The 25,750-nt window shown below is 45.0% G+C and overlaps 2 gene segments (V, D, J or C); both read right to left on the bottom strand.

Annotated features, from left to right (window-relative positions):
- LOC140204460 (immunoglobulin heavy constant gamma 4-like) overlaps window positions 1-7,224 on the bottom strand; it is a 30,319-nt gene extending 23,095 nt beyond the window's left edge. Inside the window, 3 exon segments of the C gene segment in view lie at window positions 3,536-3,678; window positions 5,641-5,964; window positions 6,048-7,224. Coding sequence covers window positions 3,536-3,678; window positions 5,641-5,964; window positions 6,048-6,312 — 732 coding nt within the window.
- A 3,477-nt stretch (window positions 7,225-10,701) lies between these two features.
- Window positions 10,702-25,205, bottom strand: LOC140203913 (Ig heavy chain C region-like). The segment is given in 7 exon segments: window positions 10,702-11,402; window positions 12,002-12,322; window positions 13,669-13,986; window positions 14,075-14,377; window positions 17,565-17,864; window positions 18,746-19,057; window positions 24,470-25,205. Coding segments are annotated over 6 exon segments (1,746 nt in total).
- Window positions 25,206-25,750: the final 545 nt, after the last annotated feature.

Genomic DNA, 25,750 nt, shown 5'->3' on the forward strand with positions numbered 1-25,750 from the left:
GGCCATTACTGGACTTTATGAGAGAATTTGTAGAATGTGTAATGGATGGCTTTTTAGAACAGCTTGTTGTTGAGCCCTCCAGGGGATCGGCTGTGCTGGATTGGATGTTGTGCAATGATCTGGAGGTGATTAGAGAGCTGAAGGTTAAGGAACCCTTAGAGAACAGTGATCACAATATGATCGAGTTCACTTTGAAATTTGAGAAGGAGAAACTAAATTATAATGAGTTGGTACTTCAATGGAAAAAAGGAAATTACAATGGCATGATAGGGGAACTGGCCAAAGTTGACTGGAATGGGACAGTAACAGGAAGGACACAGCGCAGCAATGACCAGAGTTTCTGTGAGAGATGAGCAAAGAGCAAGACAGACATGTTCCAAATAAGAAAAATTTTGAATGGAAGGACACTGTCACGGCTGACATGTGAAGTCAGAGCCAAAGTAACAGCATAAGGGAAGTCATTCAATCCCAAAGCCGGCGGGAAGATAGAGGATTGGGAAGTTTTTAAACACTTGCGGAAGGAAACTAAGAAGGTCATTAGGAAGGAAAAGATGAGTTATGAAAGGAAGCTGGCGACTATTATCAAACAAGATACTAAAAGCTTTTTAAAGTATATTAGTGGTATACGATAGTGGAGTGTAGATATAGGTCCAATAGAAAATGACGCTGGACATATTGTAATGAGAGATGCAGAGATGGCAGAGGAACTGAATGTGTAGTTTGCATCAGTTATCAGTGGAGGACATCTGCAGTTCCTGTATATTGGAAATTCAGGAGTGTCAGGGAAGTGAAGTAGGTGCAGTAAAAATTACAACTGAGAAGGTGCTCTGGAATGTCTGAATGGTCTGAGGGTGGTTAAATCTCCTGGACCTGATGGAATGCACCCTTGGGTTCTGAAGGAAGTAGCTGGAGAGACTGCGGAGGCATTAACAATGACCTTTCAAGAATCAATAGATTCTGGCATTGTATCAGATGACTGGAAAATTGCAAATGTTACTCCGCTATTTAAGAAGGGTGGGAGGCAGCAGAAAGGAAACTATAGACCTGTTAGCCTGACATCAGTGGTTGGGAAGTTGTTGTAATCGATTGTTAGGGATGAGATTACGGAGTACCTAGAGGCACGTGTCTAGATAGGCCAAAGCCAACATGGTTTCCTGAAAGGAAAATCCTGTCTGATTTTTACTGCAATTTTTTGTGGAAATTACAAGCAGGGTAGACAAATGAGGTGCAGTAGATGTGGTGTACTTGGATTTTCAGAAGGCCTTTGACAAGGTGCCGCACATGAAGCTGCTTAGCAAGATAAGAGCCCATGGAATTACAGGGAAGTTACCAGCATGGGTGGAGCATTGGCTGATCGGCAGATAACAGAGAGTGGTAATAAAGGGATCCTATTCTGGCTGACTGCCGGTTACCAGTGGAGTTCCACAGGGGTCGGTATTGGGACGGCTGCTTTTTACGATGTATGCCAGTGATTTGGACGATGGGATTAATGGATTTGTGATTAAATTTGCCAAAGATACAAAGATAGGTGGAGGAGCGTGTAGTGTTGAGGAAACAGAGAGTCTGCAGAGAGAGATAGTTTAGGGGAATGGGCAAAGAAGTGGCAAATGAAATATAATGTTGGAAAGTGTATAGTCATGCACTTTGGTGGTAGAAATAAACGGGCAAACTATTATTTAGATAGGGAGAGAATTGAAAATGCAGAGATGCAAAGGGACTTGAGAGACCTTGTGCGGGATACCCTAAAGGTTAACCTCCAGGTTGAGTCTGTGGTGAAGAAGGCGAATGCAAAGTTGGCATTCATTTCTGGAGATATAGAATATAAGAGCAGGAATGTGAAGCTCTAAAAGGCACTCGTAAACCACACTTGGGAGTATTGCGTGCAGTTTTGGGCTCCTTATTTTAGAAATGATAAACCGACATTGGAGAAGGCTCAGAGAAGATTCACGAGAATGATTCCAGGAATGAAAGGGTTACCGGACGAGGAACGGCTGGCAGCTCTTGGGCTGTATTCCCTGGAGTTCAGGAGAATGAGGGGGATCTCATAGAAACATTCCAGACGTTAAAAGGCCTGAACAGATTAGATATGGCAAAGTTATTTCCCATGGTAGCGGGGGACTAGGACTTCAGGATTGAAGGATATCCATTTTTAACAGGAATGCGAAGAAATTACTTTAGTCAGAGGGTGGTAAATCTGTGGAATTGGTTGCCATGAGTGTCTGCGGATGCCAAGTCATTGGGTGCATTTAAGGTAGAGAGAGATAGGTTCTTGGTTAGCTGGGACATCAAAGGGTATGGGGAGAAGGCAGGGGAGTGGGGATGACTGGAAGAATTGCATCTGGCCATGATTGAATGGTGGAGCAGACTTGATGGGCTAAATAGCCTGCTTCTGCTCCTATATCTTCTGGTCTTATGGTCTTATCATGATACTCCCTGCATTAAAATATATGCACTCCAAACTATCTGATCTATCATACTTGTTACTTCAAATTTGTCTTTCAATACCTTCCCTGACACCTAACTTCTGGTCCGGTCCTTCCCCTACTGACCTGGGCTCTGGTTCTCAGCCCCTGCAAAACGAGCTTAAACTCTCCCAAGTTGCATCAGCAAAACCAGGATATTGGTTCCCCTCCAGTTCAGGTGCAATCAGTCTCAATCAACCTGCATATTGAAATTCACGATGACAATCTTAACATTGCAATTTTGACATGTATTTTCTGTCCGCGGTTGTAATTTGTAGACCACATCTTTGCTATACTGTTTGCAGGTCTGTATAAAACTCCCATCAGGGTCTTTCACTCTCCCAGATTCTTAGCTCTACCCAGAACGATTCTACACCTTCCGATCCCATGTCACCTCTTTCTAATGATTTAATTTAATTTTTTACCAATACTGCCACACCACGCCTTCTGCCTACCTCCCTGTCCTTTTAATACAATGTGTATCCTTGGACATTAAGCTCACAGCTATAATCTTCTTTCAGCCACGATTCAGTGATGCCCAGAAAGTCATAATGCCAATGTGTAGCTGTGCTTCAAGTTCATCGAGATTATTCCATATCCTGTGATAACACCTTCAGTCCTGTATTCATCACATTTTAAAATTGTGTCCCATTTTACATCGCAACTCATCCTGTTAACTGTAATTTTATCTGGTCATCAGCTTCTTCTTGCTAGCAGTCTCACTACACACTGCCTCTGTTTGTAAACCAACGATCTAATCCTCAACCCTATCACTGCCAGATTTGTTTAATCCCTTCTGAACAGCTCCAGCAAACCTGTCTGCAAGGATATTTGTCCCCTGTGGATTCAGGTGTAACCTGTCCCTTTTGTACAGGTCATAACTTCTGCTTATCAAGGCCCAGAGGCTCGGAGTAAAGAGGAAAGGTGTAAAGTCCCAGGGGTTGTGAAGGCCTCAGACTGCATTGTCTGTTGATTGTGCTGTCGTTGGGATTGCAGTGTCAGAGAATGCAATGTGAGATAAGGAAGCTGAAAGTTTGTGTTTCATGGGAGGCCTCTGTTAGTCAATTAGTTACCTTGACAACGGTGACGAAGGTGCTGTAGAGGAAACTGATGATAAACAGACTGGCAAAGGCAGCAACTGTAAGCACATTGTCATCTCCATCCACGTGTCCCTGTTCTTCCTTCCCCTCCTCTCCTGTCAAGTCTGTGCAGGTTTCTGAAACAATTGAGAAAGTGAGACGGTTAGATTCTTGTTGATGTTTCTTGAAGATCAACATGGCAATAAACTTGAGTAAATTTGATGACTTGAGTCATGTTTCCTCACAGCATGTCATTTGTAACTTGGGAGCCCCTGGACAGAACTAAATGAACTAGTTTCTTTGAATCAACTATGTTCGCTCTGCTAAAACCATTAACCAGATCTTCAGTTAGTGTTCATTAAACATCCTCCCAACTTGTAATTTGCTCTGGGGAGTGCATGTATGTTCAGCAGTCCCTCCAAGACAGTTTGTCCAAAGATCTGGAGTTGGTTCCTGCCTATTCATTTCATCGATTATTGTCTCTGCAGTTAAAGCCTTCCAGATGCTGACAGATCTGCCAGCCTTGTGTGAGTGGCAAAAATTGGTTATGTGTATTTCTGCCCATATCTAATCCATTAACAAATCTAGTGAATAGTGTCAGCACTGAACACATTGCTGCAGGTCACAGGGCATCACTGTCTACATGTTGTCCCTTCTTTCTGTAACTCTCCACTTCCTGATTGAGTTCACCAAATGTCTTCACAAAGTTGATGAAATACCTTTCCCTGTCAATTAACCTTAGAAACTGTGGACCAATCTGGAATGTTCTATCATTTGCACAGTGGAAACTATAGTACACATTTACTGAAATCTACTTGAATGTCTGTCTGTCTATACAATGAAGGACAGAACCAACCAGGCAACACTTCCAGCCCCTCAGGTTTAAGTCACACAATTGTATCCCAAAACATACCGGCACGGAACACTGGCAGCCGAATGCTTTCCATACCTTCTTTATTGAACTTTGATTACACAAACACAGGCTGACTTTTAACCTGTCAAGTAGTCCACAGAAGTTTCCAACAGGATCAGACCTGACACAAGGAAGTTTTAACAAAATCTGCAGGATCTCAGAAATGTTGGTAATTTATTTTGATGTACTTAGTCATGGAATATATATTTCCATTTTGAGCCAATGAGAAAGGACTTACAGTTAATCTTGCTTGTTTCTGTGACGTAAACCACACTGTTGTCGGATCAACCATCAGTTGAAGGTTGACAATTGGAGTTGTTGGCCACTCTGTCCATGGGAATCTCTGCTGCAGAGAACCCAGTGACCCAACTTCTTTCCGTCTCATCTGGTGGGGAAGGGTAACTTCAGAGGGTCCCTATTGGGAATGGACTTTTTCATTCGCATGATGTTTTCCTGGAATATTCTGTTCTTACACCATCGAGGCCAATGTTTACACCACTAGTGACCTCTCCTCATCTAAAATATGAAGGCTTTTTACTTTTGGAAATGAAAGGTAAATTGTGGAAAGTGTTCAGTGGGTTAGAGAACACTTGTGAACAGAGAAAGGGATAACATTGAGAGAGCATCACACGTGTACTCTGTACCATTGCTTCAGCACTAGTTCTGTGCCTGGCTGAGTACTGTGCATCTCTCTGGTTTACTGGAACTCAACAGCTGTCTGATGTCCAGTTACATTCCACAATGCCTGCTCCAGTGGAACTGAGTTCCTCCAGTTCTGCTGACAGATAGACTTGCTTCATGTTTCTGAGACGCTGGTGTGAGAACATTGATCCTGCAGTCATTATTTCATCATTCCCTCACTGACAAGGCCGGCATTCCTTGCTCTGCTCCAGCAGGTCCGTCAGAGAGCAGTGAAGAGTTTGATGTGGGACTGATGGATACGGGTAAACAGGGTAGGAAGGCCAGGGTCCTTCACCAAAGAACATCAGTGAAATAGTTAGTAATCTAAAACTAGCTTGAAGCATTGAATGAACTCTGATTCTTTCCCACTCTCTGCCTCTGCATTATTAATCCACTCACACAACTACAACAATGCCAGACTTGCCGTTACCTATTGACCTTGCTTGTCCCTGGGTTGTGACTGTGGCAGAGGATGTCAACAGTGGAGTGAATCTCAGAATCATACCTTGAATGTTTTTCACATCCTGCCTGACACTGGTGTTGGAGGGGGGATGAGACACTGTGCATCTGAAAACTGAGCCTTCCTTCCACTCCTCTGTGCTCACGGTCAGGATGTAGCTGGTAATGAAAGTCCCTGCCTGTTCCAAAGCAGTTGGTCTCACACTGGTGTTGGAAGAGATCAGAGAGTCTCCTTTCTCCCAGGTGACGGTTATTTGTTCCGGGTAGAATCCAGAGGCAACACACTCGAGGGTGACCGTGTTCCCACTCTTGGTCTCTCCCTCTGGCGGTGGCAGCAGTCTGACTTTGGGACTTTTTGTCTCCAGTGGAACTGATGGGCAAACAATGGAAATGTCAAACATTTTTACTGAGGTAACCAACGTTGTCCATTTTAATCGCTGACCTCTTGCCCACCTTTGGTACTTTTTGTCCGTGCTGATACTGGTGAGGTTGCAGAAGGTTGTTGGGCAGAGCAAGTGTACTCCACCCCACTGGTCCACTCCTCCACACTGGTCTGGAGTTGGCTGATCACTGTGTCTTGGGTTCCTTCCTCTCTCGGTTTTTTGGTCACATTTGCTTTGATTTTCTCCCTCTCGTTCACCTTCCAGTGGATTTGGACCTGGCTCAAATCAGCACCCACAATCATACACACCAGAGTAGCGGTCTGGTTGATCCACATCTCTTCAATGGAGGGAATTTGGATAAAGACAGACAACTCTGTAGATTAGAAATAGAAAATTTACAGACTGGACAATATCTGCTGTCAGCTGGCTTGACAACTGCAGCTCAGACTTATCCTGTACAGAATTGTACATCGGAATGAAATCAGGTTTGTTTACAGAGTGGGTTGCTCATCTCTGCTTACAACCTCTGACTGAGAAAACAAAATCAAACATCAAGGAGCTTATTTCCTCAGGACCCATTTGGCTCACAGCAGGGACTGCAGGACAGTTGCCTAGCTACATGACATTTAGCTGTTGGAATGCCAATAGAATGCATTGCAATGAGAGGTGCAGTTTCTGATCAAAGACAGCATTTCCTGCAATCTTCTTGAGCTATTGTAGGCTGAGTTTCAGGGTGATGAGGAGGCATACAAGAGCAGGATAGATCAGCTGGGTTCATGGTGTTTCAACAACAACCTTACTTTCAACGTCAGTAAGATGAAGCAATTGATTGCAGACTTCAGGAAGGGGAAGTCATGGGAACGCGCATCAGTCTTCATTGACGGATCATCAGTGGAAAGGTTGAGCAGTTTCAAGTTCCTGGGTGTCAGAATCTTTGAAGATCAATCCTGGGTCCAACACACCTATTTCTTTATTTGCATAGTTCTGATCTCATCCTTTGTCTCTTCTTCTAATCCTCTCTGTCTCTGTCTCCACTGAACTCACAAGAAGAAAACAGGAGGAAGTGCAGACCACCAGATTCCATCTTCTGGGCTGAGATTTCTGGGAATTCATTCCATCTGAGGGAAGAAATTTCCCTGCACCACAGTTTCAAATGTCCTCCTCCTTACCTTGTAACTCTGTCCCCTTGTTTGTTGCTCTATGACAGGTGAAATTCTCTCAACATCTACCCTTTCGTGCCCCTTTTACATCTGATATGTTTGTCCAGAAATCTGGATTCTTCTCAACTGCAAGCAACACAGACTGTCTGGTCTTGGTCATTGTCTGACAGTCACAGAGTCACAGAAAAGTACAGCACGGAAACAGGCCCTTTGGCCCATCTGGTCTGTGCTGAGCCATTTAAACTGCCAAGTTCCATTGACTTGCACCCAGACCATTGTCCTTCATACCCCTCCCATCCATGTAACCATCCAAACTTGTCTTAAACATTGAAATCGAGGTTGCAAGCACCACTTGCTCTGGCAGTTCATTCCACACTCTCACAAAACTCCGAGTGAAGAAGTTTCCCCTCAGGTTTCCCTTCAACATTTCACCTTTCACCCCTAACCCATGATCTCTAGTTGTAGTTCCAGCCAACCTCAGTGGAAAAAGCCTGCTTGCATTTACCCTATCTATACCCCTGATAATTTTCTATACCTCCATCAAATCTCCCCTCAGTCTTCTACGTTGCAAAGAATAAAGTCCTAACCTATGTAATCTTTCCTTATAACTCAGTTTCTCAGTCCTGGTTGCATCCTTTTAAACTTTCCCTGTACTCTTTCAAGCTTATTTGCACCTTTCCTGCAGGTAAGTGACCAAAGCTGAACAGGTAAAGATTTTTCCTCCTCATGTATATGAAGGATGTAGGTAATAAAGTCAATTCAATTCAAATTAGGCCTCAAGAATGTCTTATACAACTTTAACATAACACCTCATCTCCTGTACTCAGTACTTTGATTTATGAAGGCCAGTGTGCCAAAAGATTTCATTATGATCCTATCTACCTGTGCCTCCATTTTCAATTAATTATGAACCTGTGTTCCCACATCTCTTTGTTCTACTGCACTCCTCAGTGTCCCATCGTTCACTGTGTAAGACCCACCTTAGCTGGTCCTACCTAAGTGCAGCACCTTGCACTTGTCTGCATTAAATTCCATCAGCCATTTTTCTGACTATTTTACCAACTGGTCGAGATCCCACTACAAGCTCTGATAGTCTTTCTTGCTGTCCACAACACCCATAATTTTGGTGTCAATTGCAAATTTGCTGATCCAGTTAACCATGTTATCATCCAGATCATTGATAGAACAATGGACCCAGCACTGATCCCTGCGAAACTCCACTCGTCACAGGCCTTGAGTCAGACAGGCAACCTTCTACTACCACCCTCTGGCTTCTCCCACAAAGCCAATGTCCAATCCAATTTGCTGCCTCATCTTAAATGCCATGCGACTTAAACTTCCTGACCACCCTCCCATTTGGGACCTTGTCAAGTGCCTTGCTAAGGTCCCTATAGATAATGTCCACTGCCTTGCCTTCATCAACTTTCCTGGAAACTTCCTCAATAACCTCCATAAGATTGGTTAGACGTGCCCTACACACACAAAGCTATGCTGACCATCCTTCATCAGTCCATGTCTGTCCAAATACACATATCTCCGGTCCCTTAGAATACCTTCCAATAGCCTTCCCACTACAGATGTCAGGCTCACTGGCCTATAATTTCCTGGTTTATTTTTACAGCCTTTTTTAAACTATGGAATGTCAGCTATCCTGCTGTTCTCCAGTATCTCGCCTGGTGCTAAGGATGTTTTAAATATCTCTGACAGCAACCCCCACACCCACAATCTTCAATTTGCTTAAAGACAGTAAACACCTGCTCCTCTGTAATCTCTAAAGGATCTGTGTCGTCGCTTCTGCTTTGGCTCGTTTCTACAGACTATCTGTCCATCTCCCAAATAAATACCGATACAAAAAATCCATTGATAGTCTCCCCATCCCTTTTGGCACCACAAATAGATTTCCAATCTAATCTTCTAGTGAACCAATTTTGTCCCTTGCAAACATTGTGCTCTTAACATATCTGTAGAATCCCTTGGGTTTCCCCTTCACTTTGTCTGCTTGGGCACCTTGTCCGTTCTTTTAGCCCTTCTTATTTCTTCCTTAGGTGTTTTCTTGTATTTCTTACACTCCATAAGTACCTCATTTGTCGCTACCTGCCTATACGTGCTGTGCACTTCCTTGTACTTCTTAACCAGGGCCTCATTATCAAATGTCATCCTTGCCTTTTCTTCTGACAGGCACATACAAGCAATGTGCTTTCAATATTTCACTTTTGAAGGCTTCTCACTTACCAAGTACACCTTTGCCAGAAAACTGCCTGTCCCAATTCACGATTACCAGATCCTTTCTGATACCATCAAAACTGGCCTTTCTCCAATTTAGAATCTGAACCTGGGAACGAGATCTATTTTTTTCCAAATTTATTTTGAAACTAATGGCATTATGATCAGTAGATGCAAAGTGTTCCCGACACAATCTTCTGTCACCTGCCCTGTCTCATTCCTGAATAAGATATCAAGTATTGCACACACTCTGTTGGGATTTCTCTGTACTGATTAAGGAAACTTTCTTGAATACATTTGACAAACTCCATCCCTTTTGTAGTCTGGGTGTCCAAGTCAATTTGTGGAAAGTTGAAATCACATCCTATTGCAACCTTGTGTTTCTTGCAATAGTCTGTTATGTCCCGACAATTTGTGCCTCTGGGTCCTGCAGAGCGATCTATAATATAGCCGCATTAACATGGCCATACGTTTCTTATCCCTCACTTCCACCTGTAAAGTCTCAGAAGAGGAGTTCTCCAGTCTCTCCTGACTGAACACTGCCGTGACATTTGCACTTTAATCCCTCCCACTCTGTGCATCTAAAAAATGGAACCCCAGAATATTGAGCTACCAGTCCTGCCTCTCCTGCAACCAAGTCTCACTAATGGTCACCATATCATTGTTCCATGTGTTGATCTCTGCCCTGAGTTCATCTGCCTTTCCTACAATAATACTTGCTTTGAGATATACGCAGCTCAGAACATTACTCACACCATGCTCAACTTCTTGATTCCTGACGTTGTCTAATGTCTCAACAACATCTGTCTCCACAACCTCTCCACAATTTGTTCTGACACTCTGGTTCCCATCCCCTGCAACTCTAGTTTAACCGGCATCCCCCGCCACCCCACCATGCAGCACAAGCAAACCTTCTCACTGGGATATTAGTCCCCCTTCAGTCCAGATGCAAACCATCTGCCCTGACAGACAGATGTTTAACTGCGCCACTGCAACAGAACAGTTCCCAACAATGATACGTTTCATTTAGTTCGCGACACATAGGCACCAGATGAGGAGCAGAAATGTTAGTGGGGACAAGGAGCCCTCAAACAGTGATCCAACATCTTTGACACCGATATGACGTTTGGTCACTGGTTTCAACTCTCAAATCTCTGTCAGATTGCCGTACATTCTAATCTCTCTGACCATCAGTTGACAGCTGATCAGTGGGAGACCCGATGCAGGAAGGGTTCAGACACCAGAGAAACAAAGATTACTGTTTCTCCCTGACTGTGTGTCACGTGCCACGCCTCATGTTGAAAGTTCCTTTTTTCTCATCACCAAAAATCACAATTAAGACATTTTCATGTCATATTTATTGAACTTGGATCGGTACATTGACACGTACAAGGATTTAATACATTGTGCAGTCTCACACAGGGTTGAAATCCATTCAAATGTGGCAGAAGAAGGTCTAAGAATGTACACACAAACTCAGAGATTTGTGGTGAATCATGTTTGTAGTTTAATTTGGTTCTTGATCTTAATTTCATCCTTAATTATTTTAAAAGGTCCAGATTTTAATCATGTTTTAATCAGCTAAATAATCCTCTATGATAATTAATAATCATAAAACTAACAAAACTAGGGTTTCATGGATTGAATCACACAGTATTACACACAAGATTTAAAACTATCAGTCAGAACGAGTGAGACATTGACCAGGGTGGGTTTGCTGTGAGATTTATTGATGCTTCGGAACAGGTTGGTTGTGAGCGACTCATGACCCACCACACAGGAGAAAGTGGTGCCGCTATTCCACTCCTCAGGAGAAACCTTCAGCTGACTGGTCATTGTGTTCCAGCCTTTTCTGGGTTCCTTGGTCACTGGCTGGTTCACAAACCCTGTCTTCAGAAGGGTGTCATTGGCCATCCAGGCCACATAGATCTCTGCGGGAGAGAACTTGGTGATCAGACACATCAAGGTCACAGTCTGATCGGTGTCTACCTCATCCGATGAAGGGGGGAGGAGGTAGACATGAGGACGAGTCACAACACCACCTGGAACAGAGAGAATCTCAGTTAGAATGAATCTTCCAATAATTCCCTATTTACCCGACATATTCTGGTCTTGCACCAACATGAACAATTTCTAAATCTGAGAGGCTTCACTTTATCTGAAACTGAAGGCTTTTCCCTTTCTGCTCATCGTTGGGATTTGTGGAGTGGAAATCTTGGACTTGCTGCATTTTATAGCTTCCAGCGAGTTTAGTCTATTCAGTTTAATCAGTGGGAGTCGCTGAACACAGCAACTCAACAGAAAGTGGAACTCAGCCCCTGGACTTGCATCATCCTGTGCTGTTTGTTCCATCTCCCCTGGACCAGGGGTGGCAGTCTAAGCTGTGTACGTGTGAGAGGGAGTGAGAACCTGTGGAACTCTGTCCTACAGAAAGCACTTGAAGAATTATCAGCTAATATATTCAAGAATGGGTTGAATATACTTCGTGTGAATGTGTCAAAGGATATCTGGAGAAAACAGGGACAGGGATTGAATTTGGATGATCAGCTGAGACCAGATTGAATGGTTGAGCAGCGCTGGATGGTGATAAATCTGTCAAATTTCTAAGATCAGACTCACACTGAATTCTGTCCACACGTACCTGTGTCCTTCCTGATGGATTTCTTCACTGGTGTTGGCAAACTCTTGTCCTCTATCACACATGAGTACTCAGCCCCACTGTTCCACTCTGCAGCAGGGACTGTCAGTTTGCTGGTGATCACGTCTTCACCTCCATTGCTGTCTGGACCCAGAGTCCTCACCCCATCTTCCCTCTTCCTTCCATCCACTTGCCAGGTTACACTGAATCCCTGTAAATCACTGTGAACCACCTCACACAGAATGGTCGCTGTCCTCTTTGTCCAAATCTCTTCGAAGGGAGGTTTGCTTAAAGTTACTGAGAGGGGGGTATCTGGACAGTCAACTGGGAGAAACGTCACAATTATTATTTGAAAATTCCCAAATGGATGAGTTTGTCTCTGACAAGACCAACATTTCCTGTTCATTCCTGGTCAATGATTTGCCAGTCCCATCAAGATGAGATGAGACCAATCTACATTGGTGAAGAAAGGAATCTCCCCTTTTGAGCAGACAGGGTAAATACCCTGAGCAAACCAAAATAACAAGATTGGCCCTCAGACTGTTTTTCCAGTTTCATGGTCACTTAAACTGTTATCAGACACTTGTTAAAACAGATACAGAAAATCCCCAGTATTTCAGGCTGTGTCGGTGGAGCAAGAAACAGAGCAAAGTTTCACGTGAAAATCCTCCAGAAAATACACTTCTTGTTTCAAAATTTCTGAGAAATATTTAGTTTTTGTCACAAATATTAAAATGGACTCTTTTTGTCTATCAGGTGTAAGTAACATTTGCTGCTGCTTTGTCAGAATGTAGTGTGTTCAGGCCGCCCTCCAGAGGCTTCTACACATTGTCCAGGCTGACTATTCCCACACAGGAGCAGAGGGAGAGCTGCTCTGCTGGAAATTCAGTCACATCTGAGGCACTGATCGGAGGCTGGGATTAGGTTCAAAGGTAGAGGGAGGGTGCATTTTGAAGATGAGTATCAGCGAGTTCCAGAGAGTCTGTCGAGTGAAATGGTCTGGATTCTCCTCCGGTTATGAAAGTATTTTCTGGGATATCCTTATTTCTATGGTGAAAGTGTGGATTATGTTGGTTGAGAGTGGAAAACAAACCGTTGATTGGCCGATTTAAGTGCCAAGAGAGATTAAAAAGATGAAGACATTGAGGCTGAGTCAATGGACAAACCGGTATTCAGCTCACTTCTCGATGAGGCTTCACTCGCCTCAGCACTGAACTGACTCTGCAGCTGTGGTCTGCAGCCATCGGCACTCACCTCAGCACTGAGCCTGGCTCCACGGCCGTGGCCTGCAGCCATCGGTCTCCTGGACCGGTTGCAGTGCTGAACTGGCAACGTGGCTGTGGATTTACTTCAGGGGGCTCTGCGGTTCAGTTTCTGTGGATTGTTCGTTTGAATTTTTTTATTGTTTGCACAATTTGTTTTTTTTTTCACACATTGGATGTTTGACTCTGAATTCTATTGTGTTTCTTTGTTTTGTGACTGCCTGGAAGAAGAGAATCTCAAGGTTGTATATGGTGCACGTTCTTTGGTAATAAATGTACTTTGTCCTTTAAACTTTATCAGTTCACTCACATAACTAAACCCAGGTCTGCCCCATAATTAGGTGTTTACCTTGAATTCATAGCACAATGTAAACAATTTCAATAATGGGATGAGTCCCAGGACCCTACCTTGGACGTTCTTCACTTGCTTCTTGATACTGCTGTTAGAGGGGGGATGAATCACTGTACAGCTGAAGACTGAATCTGACTTCCAATCCTGTAAACTCACGGTCAGGAAGTGTCTGGCACTGAAAGTCCACCCCTGCTCCAGAGCGGTCGGTGTCGCGCTGGTGTTGGAGGTGATCACGGTGCTGCCTTTCTCCCAGGTGACATTTATTTGATCTGGGTAGAATCCAGAGACCACACACTCCAGTGTGGCCGTTTTCCAATTCTTGGTCTCTTCCTGAGGTGGAGGCAGCAGTCTCACCTTGGGACTTCTTATCTCGACTGGAATAGAAAAGAAAACAAAGGAAGTGTCAAACATTTTGACTCAGGTAACTAATGCTGGCCATTTAATCGCTGGTCTCTTGCCCACCTTTGGTACTATTGGTCCGTGCTGACACTCGGGAAGATGATGGAGATTCCTGAGCGGAGCACTCGTACTCCACCCCACTGAACCACTCCTCCACACTGATCTGGAGTTCGCTGAGCACTCTGTATCGGGACCCGTCCCTCTCCGCTTGATGGGTGTGAATTCCTTTAGTTTTCTCCTTCCTGCCCACGTGCCAAGAGATGTGGATATCTTCAGGATCTGTACAGATAACTGTGCACTTCACGGTAGCAGACTTGTCGATCCACATCTCTTCAATGTCGGGATTTTGAATAAAGACAGACAATTCTGTGAATTAGAAATGTAAATGCTCAGAATCTTACTGGAGATATTTCCATTGGTTATGTTAGGTCCAGGCAGATTCTCAGTACTTGACAGCTGCATTTAATGCAAACAGAATAACAGAAACACCCAGGGCTGAGTCATGTGCCTCATATTCCTATACGTTTGATTGAGAAAAGAAATTCAGAACAAAGGATGTGCTAACGAGCTTTCGAATCCCTTTCTAATAACTGTACCAATCGGTTCACTGTGAGACAGAGAAGCATACACATTTTTCAGCAGAGACACAGCTCAGTATATTCTTTGCTTGGAGACTCAGTGCCATTCATTAGTAACAATGAGCACTATGAATCAATGAGAATCCCTTTCTCCATCTGGGCTGAGCCTGGGATTCACTCAGTTTAATAACTTCACATCCTGACATTCCAGTCTCACAGTGGCTGTGCCTCTCCTCATCTCTGCAACCTTCACCACCCACACAAGCTTCAGACAACATTGTATTGTTTCAACTCTGCTCACTCATACACCTGCACTACTTCTGCTGGTGCCTGTGGTTTTAGCATTCTTGCTGACAAACACTGAAGTCTCTGTCTCTCTTGAAATGAGCAGCCATGGTCAGAGTGTATCCATAAGGTAGGGACTGATGAACTGGCAAAATGGGTTCAAATCCCAACCTGGTGGATGGGAGTTTAAATTCAATTCATCAATGCTTTTTGGAATAAAAAGAAGACTACAGAGGTATTTGTAGTGTTATTCTCTGTGGTAACTTCCGGAGAGAAGCCTCATCTGGTCTGATCGGTTTGTGACTCCAGACCTGCAGCAACACGGCTGGAGCTGAATCACCATCAGGAATGAGGCAGCAAGTCCCTCAGTTCCAGAGAGATCAGTGATTGATGGGAAATGATAAATGAATAAAACAGCTCTTTGATCAAGTGTTGGGTCACCTGTCCTCTGGGTTAGAGTCAGTTTTGTGTGATTGCACTCAAGTGAACTTGTTGGGGTCGTCTCCCAATGCACGATCGTCAGTTCACTTACATTGCAGCTCTCTGCACTTTGTGTTCACCATTTACACACTCGGTCACCTTCAGGCACGTGGGGTGTTTTTGCTCTTTGACATTTAGTGTGTGTGTCATGGTTGAGACCTTCACTGAGACTGTGAGTCAGTGTCTTTGTTTTTGTCTGAAGAAAGAACAGACACCGTTCCAATCTGATTGGGATTGATTATTTGACAAAGTATGATGTGGATTTCTTAACCTTTCCCATTTCAATGAAATTATGAGCAATTTTCTTTTAAAACAGTAAGTCCATGGGTGTAGTCTAGATGATCATTGTTGTCATGTAATATCACAAATGCAAACCTAAGTGTACACTGAAGGGTCACTGAATTGTGAATCTTAGTTTAGTTGTGATGTTGCTAAACATGTTTTCTGCAGGTTTCTCAGTTATGTCCCATATCAGCACGGTCTTGATGCTCATCAGTCCCTGGGAAATGCGATCCCCTCATAAAACCTGACCAAGTCAGGATCGCTCCCCTTGTTTCTGAATGCTGGTGTTATTTCACAAGAAGCATATAATTCTGTCAATGCTTGATTAATTCTATCAAAAGATTCTCCTTTCTAACATTCCTTGCGATCACTGAGTTTCCCTCTTGGACAGAATTCAGTGTCCGACACGTGGATCAATGTAACTTTAGCAATTTGTCTTATCCAGACTTTACACACAAAGCATGTCAGATTGGACAGGAGACTGGTTAGACCCCTGAGTCTTGTCTCACCAATTTGTCTTGTGCCCAACATTATCAAAGGGTCATCCATCCTTTGACTGAGTCAATTTGGAAATTCAGCCCCGTTCACCTTCATCACCTCGTGCCTCACAGCCACTGGGTGAAAAACAGGTTCCTGTTCTTGCTGACTGGAGTCAGACAGGAGGGAATCTGGCCAAGGAAACTGGAATTGGGATCTGAGTCACACTGAAGAGTGATGGGCAGGTGAGGAGGAGTGACGGAATGCGAGGGTATCTAGTATGGGGAATTGAACAAAAGTAGTGGGGGGATTACTGGAAGTTAAGAAATAAGTACTCATGCCATCAGGTTGGCAGATATCTGGATGGAATATGAGGTGTTGCTTCTCCAACCTGACTTTAGCCTCACTATGTCAGTAGAGGAGGCTATGGACAGACATGCGAGAGTGGGAATGGGAAGTCAAACTGAAACAGGTGGCGACGAGGATAATAGAAAGTTGAATTGAAATGTGATTAGAGAGGTCGTCAGATTGAATCACTTGTTTTCTTCTCTCCTGTTAAACTTCCATCCCAATGGTTACCAGAGGCAGGTCTGGAATCCAGTAAATGGATTGTAATAAAATTCAATAATGAATTGCATACACAGCCAATCACTTTATTCTGCATTTTCCTGCTGAACAATGATACTGTTGGGTAGAACCATCGGAGAATGTTGCATTGAGATTACTCTGGTAAAAGAACATTGGCACAGGCTCCGATAAACAGCTTCCACCTGGAAACGGAAGATTCATAGATTTAAGTGTTAGATATTTTCACCTCTTTTCCCATGCTTGGAAAAAAGGGATCCACATATATTCCCACTCTTTATCCTCTGTATATCACATCCTATCGGGATGAGGTTTTGTCAGCCATGATAAATGAATGTGCTGTCTGAACCTGGTCGAGGATCTGAGGACACAAGTTCACAACATTCACTGGAGGATTGGGCATCAATTCAAAAATAATCCAGGCATCTACATTTCAGTGAGTGGACCATCAACAGAAGAGTCTCTCAGGAAACATTGGAAACAGACTCTGGAGACTGAAGCAAATACAAAATTGGAGAGATATTTTTTGAGGAACTAACACTGAGAAGACAGTGAAAAGGGAACAGGGATATCTTCTCCAGATGGTAAAGCATGGGATGTGAGTTTTGCTCACTAAATTACTTTCATTATAACTACAAACATAGACAACTAAAATTATTGAGACGGAATGGTCAGGTGACCTAATCTCACACCTTTCCTGCCTAGTAGATGGGATTAAAGCTGCTGGTGATATGAGTTGATTCAAAGTGCAAAGATGAACTGTACATCACTCAACAAGATTGACAGTAGGGACAGGAATTTGTGGGAGTGTCAGTTAATTAGTTTAGTACTGTAAGATAATAAATTTTTCTTCAGACATCACTCACCATCTTGATATGTCATGTTGACCTGACCACTGAAACCGGAAGCTGCGTGATTCACTTCACAAGTATATTTCTGTTCCTTTGTCCATTCCTGCACAGGCACTGTCAGGTAAGCGATTGTTTCAAATGTACCACCAGATCTCGGAGTGGAAGGGAGAACGATGCCTTCTTGGGCAGATCCAGCTTTTTTCCAGGATACTTTAACATTGTCAGGAGAGAATCCAGATATCACACAGCCCAGGACAGCATTTGCTTGACTGTGGATTGCCTCCCGGGATGGAACAAGGGAGCTGAGCTTCGGAGCTGTAACACATTTAATATCTGTTAGTACATGATTGCTTTGCCCATGTTTTGGACTTCATTCCCCCTCATCCCAGACAAGTTCCCCAATTCCAGCCCTCTCAAGAATGTTGTTAATTTACAGCTGATCTGATGATCTGATGGCTCACATCAGTGAGTGGGAGGGCTGAGTGTATAACTTGGGCCTCCCAGCAGTGTGTCCCACTGTGCTATGATAATGCAGAGAGGTGGGTCATGGGGCTGAGGTGCAGACCTGCCATGATCTAATTGTTTACTGGAGAATGACTGATACCAGCTCCTGTGAGCAGGAGTACATGGTGTGGGACTGTTTCCACTGGCAAGTTTGGGAAACACAATTTTAGATTAAATGGGAAAGAAGAACAGATGGACAGGAGGAAATTGTTTTATTGTAACTGTAAAGGCTTGTTCAGATCTGTGAGAAGATGGTTAAAGAAGCGAAGTGGAGTGGATTCCTCCATCACATTCACAAGGGATCGCTTTTACCAGAAGAGGGGCAGCTGCAGGGTGGAGGGGGAAAGTGCAGGAGGAGTGGGATAAAGTTTAAATTGTTGTTCTGTGTGCAGGGGCATGATGGGCCAGCTGTCTCTGTATGTGTACAGGAGCTGATCTGTAGGGAGGGTTTAGTGGAAGGGGTTGGTGGAGAGGCTCCTGAAATTAGGCAATGGAGTGGATACAATGGAGGCAGATCCTGATATTGAGTTTCACTGCCGATATTGACTTTCATACATTTTCTCACTGTCATTGTAAGAGTAGAATAAAGGAGTTAGTTACTATGCTCCTGCATTATCTGACAAAGCTTCTGACTCCAGATTTATGCTCTGACATCAGTGCAGCTTTCAATATAAATTATTTCTGATACTAACGTTGAGGTTGATGTTTCGGCCACCCCACTGTCACAATCTCGTTTGGCTTGTACCCTGCCTTGCAGGAGTAGATTTTATTCTTCCTGTCTGCCGCAGAGACTTCGAGCAAGCTGCTCATCGTGTACTTTGAATTTTGCCCCAACACCGCCGGGTATTTCTTGATTCCAGTGGTGATGTCCCCACTGTTAGTGGACCATGTCTGACTGATGCTCTCAGGCTGATAGTCCTTGACCAGACAGAGGAGCCTGATGCCTTGGTCAGATTCTGTGTTGCAGGAAGAAGTGATGTAGACTGATGGTGCGGACTTGACCTCTGAAATAGAAAGAAATTCACAGATGGTTCTCTAAATATATGCACTATCAGCAGAGAAAGGAAACGGTATATAAAACAGTAATTCTCAAAATTATTCACCCCATTAAACAAAGCTTATCACTTTAACACTCAGCTGTGAGTCTGTGTCGCTGAGGTAGGAGGGTGTGGATCAATCCCACAGTGGCAACTTGGATTCACAATCCAGGCCAACACTTCAGTGCAGGACTGAGGCAGTGACCCAATGTCCGATTGGTCGGATTTCAGTCAAAATACCAAAGTGACAATCTGTCTCTCCTCCAAATACAATCCCTGATTCTGAGCAGTCTGTTAGCACTTGATCAACAAAGTTTACAAAAAAAGTAAGATTTAGAAGTAAGTTATTGGAATAATTCTGATGTGTTCAGTGTTGCTGTTGATGAGAGGAGTGATCGGTGTGGATATTGTGGTACCGAGTCTCCAGCACCATGTGTGCAATATAGTGGAGGTTGGGAAATGGACTCTGCTTCTGAAATTCAACTCAACAGACGACATGATGCAGCTGATACTGCCTCACAGTATGTGTGTGACTGAGCAAGAATTCCAACCCCACTGAGTCTGTGGAAACTACTGGCTAACCGGGAGGGAATGGTAACGTGCATCAGAAAGGACAGAGGAACTGTGGAAATACATTTGCCCAGACTCTGTGGAGGTGTCAGCCAACACAACCGACAGTGACGATGAGATTCCTGGGCAGATGGAGAAATCTCAAAATGTCATTAGATGTAGGTGATATTCTCAGTGAAAAACCAGCCCAGAGAGTCCAGTGAGGAAATGCAGGTTGTGGCAATTCCCAAACACTTAAAGTGCAAAATACACTTGAAAGCACTGGTTCTCAATTCATTTTACTGGAAAAGGAGACGTGTTGACTTACCAAGGTAGGTAAAAGTGTCAAGATCAATTAATTAATTGACCAATTGACACTTTGACAGGTGGATACATTGAGGAGATGTGGTTTCACTAGTTGTCAGAATGTGGTGTTGTGGATGGGGTTTGTTCTGACCCACCGACATGACATCATTCACCTCATGATTGACTCTGTCAGTGACAGATTGTTGCTGGTGGATGAGGTTAAAATCACCCAAAAAGACTGTATGGACACAGCAGAACATGAAGGAACTCTGGGAGTAGGAGACTAGTGGGAGAGTATGTGTCAGACAGTGTGAATTGCAGTAGATGAGGGCTTTGCTGTCCAACAGTAAGATGGTCGACAGAAACACACAGGCTTCAGATCGATTCTGCTATCAGAAGGGCAGCAAACTCAACATTTGTAGTGGAAGTGGAGTGGTGGGAAGGTCACAATTTCAATCAGAAGCAAAATAATGAAATATTCACTTCACAGTCATCACTCTGGGACGAAGGGCATAAAGTATTGAAATCTGGGTTTCAAAGAGAATAAATATAAATCAATAAATATAACAAGTAAATAGGAATCGATATAATGTAACTGGTCAGTAATGACAGCTGCATTGTTTCGAACCATTTCCAGGTGACACTGGGGACTGTGAAGTCAGAACATTTGTCTTCCTGAGCAAACACAGGTGATTCAGGTTGACAGGACAGGCAGAGCAGAGAAATGGTCCCTTTCTCATTCCTTTCAGACTGAGCCTGAAACAACCAGTGAAATGCTGATGTCAGACTCCCCATCGGGTACACAACTTCTGTGAAACAGCGGGACAAGCTGACCTGTGCTGTGGGTGAAGTGTCACAGGAGAGAAAGCACAGGGCACGGTGCCAACTGGACCATGTCCACACAGACCGGGCTGAATGGTGCTGGTTCTAACCTGCTGGGACTCTCCCCTCACTGCCACACAGGGAAAGGTGGGACCTCGCTGGGGTTCTGGATGCTGGAGGCTTGCAGTGAGGAGTATAGGTGCCTCAGCATTAAGTAGCCTCAAGCAGCTCCCTGCTGGAACTCTGGGTCCAGAACACCCTGACACTTGGTGCCTGGAAGTAGGTACAGAGGAGATGCCAGGGGTAATTTTTATGCAGAGAGTGGTGATTGCATGGAATGGGCTGCCGGCGATGGTGGTGGAGGCGGATACAATAGGGTCTTTTAAGAGACTCCTGGATAGATACATGGAGCTCAGAAAAATAGAGGGCTATGGCTAACCGTAGGTAATTTCTAAAGTAAGTACATGTTCGGTACAGCATTGTGGGCCGAAGGGTTCGTATTGTGCTGTAGGTTTTCTATGTTCCTATGCTTGGTAATTGTGGGGAGGGGATGGTCTTGTGTGAATGCTGTCATGTAATTTAACAGGTTTGAAATGTCTGGGAAACATTAAATTGATGTAAACTCCTGAGGCAACAATCAACTTAGCATATTTTGCTCAAGATAATAAATCTGAAATGCATTAAAATATAATAATCAGCCAGAAATGATTCCTGACTAAATCCCTTTCCAAGGCTCAGAATCCCCAGTTAGATGAATAGGAAATGTGATCCTTTCTCAGGTCCGGCCTGTGAGGGGAGTGTGGAGGTGGATTTCCCAGTGTTACCCTGGGAATTCCAGCAGGACCCGGTGCCATGTGGTGGAGTGTGGTAACAGCTCTGGAGGCATCTGTCACTCAGTAAATCCTGGGGTACAGTGGTCTGTGGAACTGTGAGACTGACTCCAGTATATGTGGCTGAACACTGGAGTTTCCCTTTGGAATTGCCAGCCACAGCCAGCACCATTTCACCCACACTATCCTCAGCCTCCCAGGTACACAGCAGCTCAGGGACGGGCTGGTCAGCTGAGGTCTGAGGACCCTCACTGCTCTTTATTGACGTCAACCCCTGAAAACAACGGAATTGCTGCACCAAGGACCTGGGACCATTTGGACGACCTATAACCAAATAGTGTCTGTCTATTCATCTCCTGCACAATCAGGATTCAGATGGAGGAGTTCCCAGTGGTGGGGAGCTTTAGGAATTGTAGGCTAAAAGTGACCATTCCCTTCCAACATCACCCAGACTAGATTGTCAAGTTGTAGTTCAGTTTGTGGGAACAAGATGCAGACAAGTTGGATGTTCAGCCCCCCATATGAAGTGAGACACTGCAGAAGTACTTGCTGGGATCAGAAAGGCTCTGGGATGTTCTGGGGTTACAGAAGTCAATGAAAAACGCTTGTTTTCATCAAATTAAATTCAGTAAAATAACACTGGAAACAGCATAGTTGCCAGAAATCAGACTGACGGAGTCTGGTGAAAGGTCACTGATGTGAAACATTAACTCTGTTTCTCACCCCACAGATGTTCCCTGAGCTGCTCAGTGTCGGCAGTGCAGGAGGCACAATAATGTCAGTCGGTGAGATTTGCAGCTGAGGATCTTTTACATCCCGGGACCAGCAGGTGGTAAATACAGTTTTGTCTGGATCAGTGTTCCTCTGGGTCTTTATAGAAACTCCCATCAAACTGACAGCAGGGTGCTGGGGTGAAGAGGGGTACTGGATCTGGGTGGGTCACAGGGTGCTGGGGTGAAGAGGGGAACTGGATCTGGGTAGGTCACAGGGTGCTGGGGTGAAGAGGGGAACTGGATCTGGGTGGGTCACAGGGTGCTGGGGTGAAGAGGGGAACTGGATCTGGGTGGGTCACAGGGTGCTGGGGTGAAGAGGGGAACTGGATCTGGCTGAATCTGCTTTGATGTACTGCCCAGTTTCCCATCACTCCAAATCCAACCTTGTGCCTGTCCATTGGATCACTGTGTCCACGGTGTCCTGGACAATATTTCTCCTTCAATAACATCACCAGAACAGACTGTCTGATCGTTCTCACCTTGCAGTTTGTGGATTCTGCTGTGTGCAGAGTGGCTCCACATTCCCGACTCTACAACAGGGCTGTACTTTGAAACTACTTCATTGCCTGTGAAGAGCTCGGGGACACCATGAAAGGTGCTCTGTAAATGTCAGCACTTTATCTCACAACCACTTTTACTGAATCACCAGCAACACTGGTTAATGTAGGAAAGCACTTGTTAAACAAACCCAGTCGGGGGATGGAGGAGAGCAAGAAATTAGAGCAGTTGCTCTGTCTGTGAACTGAGAATAAGCAGTTCATTTGAACAGTAAAGTTCAACTCGTGTCCCGTGAGTGTGTGATGGGACAGGTTGGGGGAAGGTTCACTCTGTGTCTAACCTCTGCTGCCCCTGCCCTGGGAGGGATGGGACAGTGCAGAAGGATCTTTGTATCTAATCTGAGGCTGCCAGGACAGGACATGGGAGCTGTAATCTGCATTTAACTCATGCTCTGTGTACTCTGGGGTGCTTGTTGGAATCCCTTTGAGGAAGAATTTCCCAGATTTACAAGATAAATACTGATTCCATTGAATGACAGAGCAGAGAGTGAGGTCATTCATCCGATAGTGTCTGAACTTCCCTTTAGCTGAGCAAACCCAATAAACCCATTGGTCTCTCTGCTCTTCCCTGTATCCCGACAAAATGCGGATCTCTTCCTGTTCCCTCTCTACACTCACTATTGGCCACCACCATCATTCAGGCAGTGTGTTCCAGATCACAAACGTTCATTAACAAACCTTCCCTTAAATGCTCCCCTATTACACATTATTGACTTGAACGCTTCCCTCCCCACCCCACCTGCACCACTCCCCACTCCCCCACCCACCAATGCAAGGCTGCCCGAAATGTGTGAAGGAATTGTGATTTCAATTCCCTGCCTTACCTTTCCTGCACCACTTCCCCACTGCCTTCCCAACTCCAAAATTCTTCCCACCGCACTCCACCTCCTCACCCATCAAGGAATAAAACTAAAACCTTAATCCCATCAATTAATCCTGGGATATTGCCGATACTTTTACTGTATCCCGGGAAGGACCTCACTCCGGACATTACATGATGGGACTGAAACCCACCTGTACCCCGGGGATATTGAGCCATCAACCAGATCATACATGTGTACACCGTTCTCTCAGATTATGTCTTAATCCCAGTACGTTCAACATGAAAGCAGCCGACAGTAAAACCCGATCCCAATAACTTGACACTGAACAGATCCATTATTGTCACTGACAGGGAACAAGTTCAACTGCACTGAAACGCTCAGCCCCTGAACGTGGCTTCAGTCGGTGCTGAGGATCAGAAGCCAGACTTGAACCGAACACTGAGCTCACTCAGCACAATCGGCCGGTGTCAAGGCACAGTCTGGTGACAAGATCCGACCCCGTTCCCCTGAGCCTGTTCCCGGTTTGTGCACAGTTCACTGGTGGGTGGGGTATGTACCCTTGTACTGTTACTGGGCTCTAGAGAAACCCGCCGGTTCGGGGAGATTCATGTACTTGCTCTAAATATCTCACTGATTTCAGGTGAATCACTGAATTCGCCAAAACCGTAAATAAATAAAATACTTGTCCGTGAAAATACAATTGAGAGGTTGGTCTTACCTGAAGTCACTGTCAGCGAGGTTCCTCCGCCCCAGTAGTCAAGATAGTCACGGTGCTCCGTCTCCCCATTCACCCAGTGCAGTAACTTCACTTGCCCGTCACATCCAATAATCTCAGCAAAATGTCAACATGATCCCTGTCCGGACCGGGAGTAGCCGCTTCCTGGATTTCCATCCCAAACACCGTCCTTGTCTCTTTCTGGCGTGTGAATAAAAGAGGCATTTTCACAGTTTTCCTGTCTGTGGACACCGGCTCCCGCCATCTCCCAGAATCAGAGTTGAATCCTTTTTGGCTTTATTTGTCCAGAAATGGACATTTGCGCCCAGTAGTCCGAGTGAGGCTTCAGGGATTTGACTCTGGGAAGCAGCAATGCGGAATCCGTGGAGACAGACTGCGCTGCAGACGCTCCTTTGTCGGGACCAGTTTCTGTTCAGCTCCCCGTCACCGTGCTCCATATCACTGTGCTTCACCGCAGGTCACAAACCGTCTTCATCACACCCAGCCCGAAATCCAGTGGATCCCAGAGCCGGCCAGCGGATTTATTAAACCCTCCCTGTGTGTCCGGGTGTCCCACACAGCGGGTCTCAATCTCGGCCATCCCAGTGCTGAAGTGGAGATGATATAACCCACCGGGACCTTTCACTGGGCTTCCACTGACAGATCCTCCTCGGTGGTCCCGTTCCCTTCCGGACACATCTCCAGTGGAACTTGTACCCACTCCCAGATTATCCACTCGGGGTCTGATTTATATCCACCGATCCCTTGGTAAAGGCCGGTGGAAGCGCCCGAAGAGCCCGATTTAAAGAGTTTTGTTGCGGTAGGTTTGTGTATGGAGGGAGCCGCCATCTCTCACGCTGTGCCACCCTGTATAGTCACAGTGATACACCGCCGTACGATAACCTCCTCCCCTCTCACAGTCTCCCAGCACAGTCACTCCTCAGTCAAACCGCACTGGACACCAAAGTGTCTCTGATCATTAATGTTCCTCAGAGCCCGACCATTTACTGTCACTTGTAGACGAAGGACCGACACCTGACCAGATCGATCGGTGACCCCATTCCCATTCACGGCGCTTGGCTCCGAGCTCCACTCTGAAGTGATCCGTTGAGCCCCTCGGTCCATCCGTCCAGCATCTCTTCTCGGGAATCCCCGCTGACAACCTGCCTTCCGTTGAGTGGACGAGCGGATGTGGCCCAGAACGACCGGGATACAGCTGTGGCGATCAGTGCAGTCTTTTCCCTCAGCGCCCGAAGGGCGGGCGCTCTCGCTGGGTTTTTGTCC

Source organism: Mobula birostris, chromosome 10 (assembly GCF_030028105.1).
Source record: "Mobula birostris isolate sMobBir1 chromosome 10, sMobBir1.hap1, whole genome shotgun sequence".
In the NCBI taxonomy this organism is placed as follows: domain Eukaryota; kingdom Metazoa; phylum Chordata; class Chondrichthyes; order Myliobatiformes; family Myliobatidae; genus Mobula; species Mobula birostris.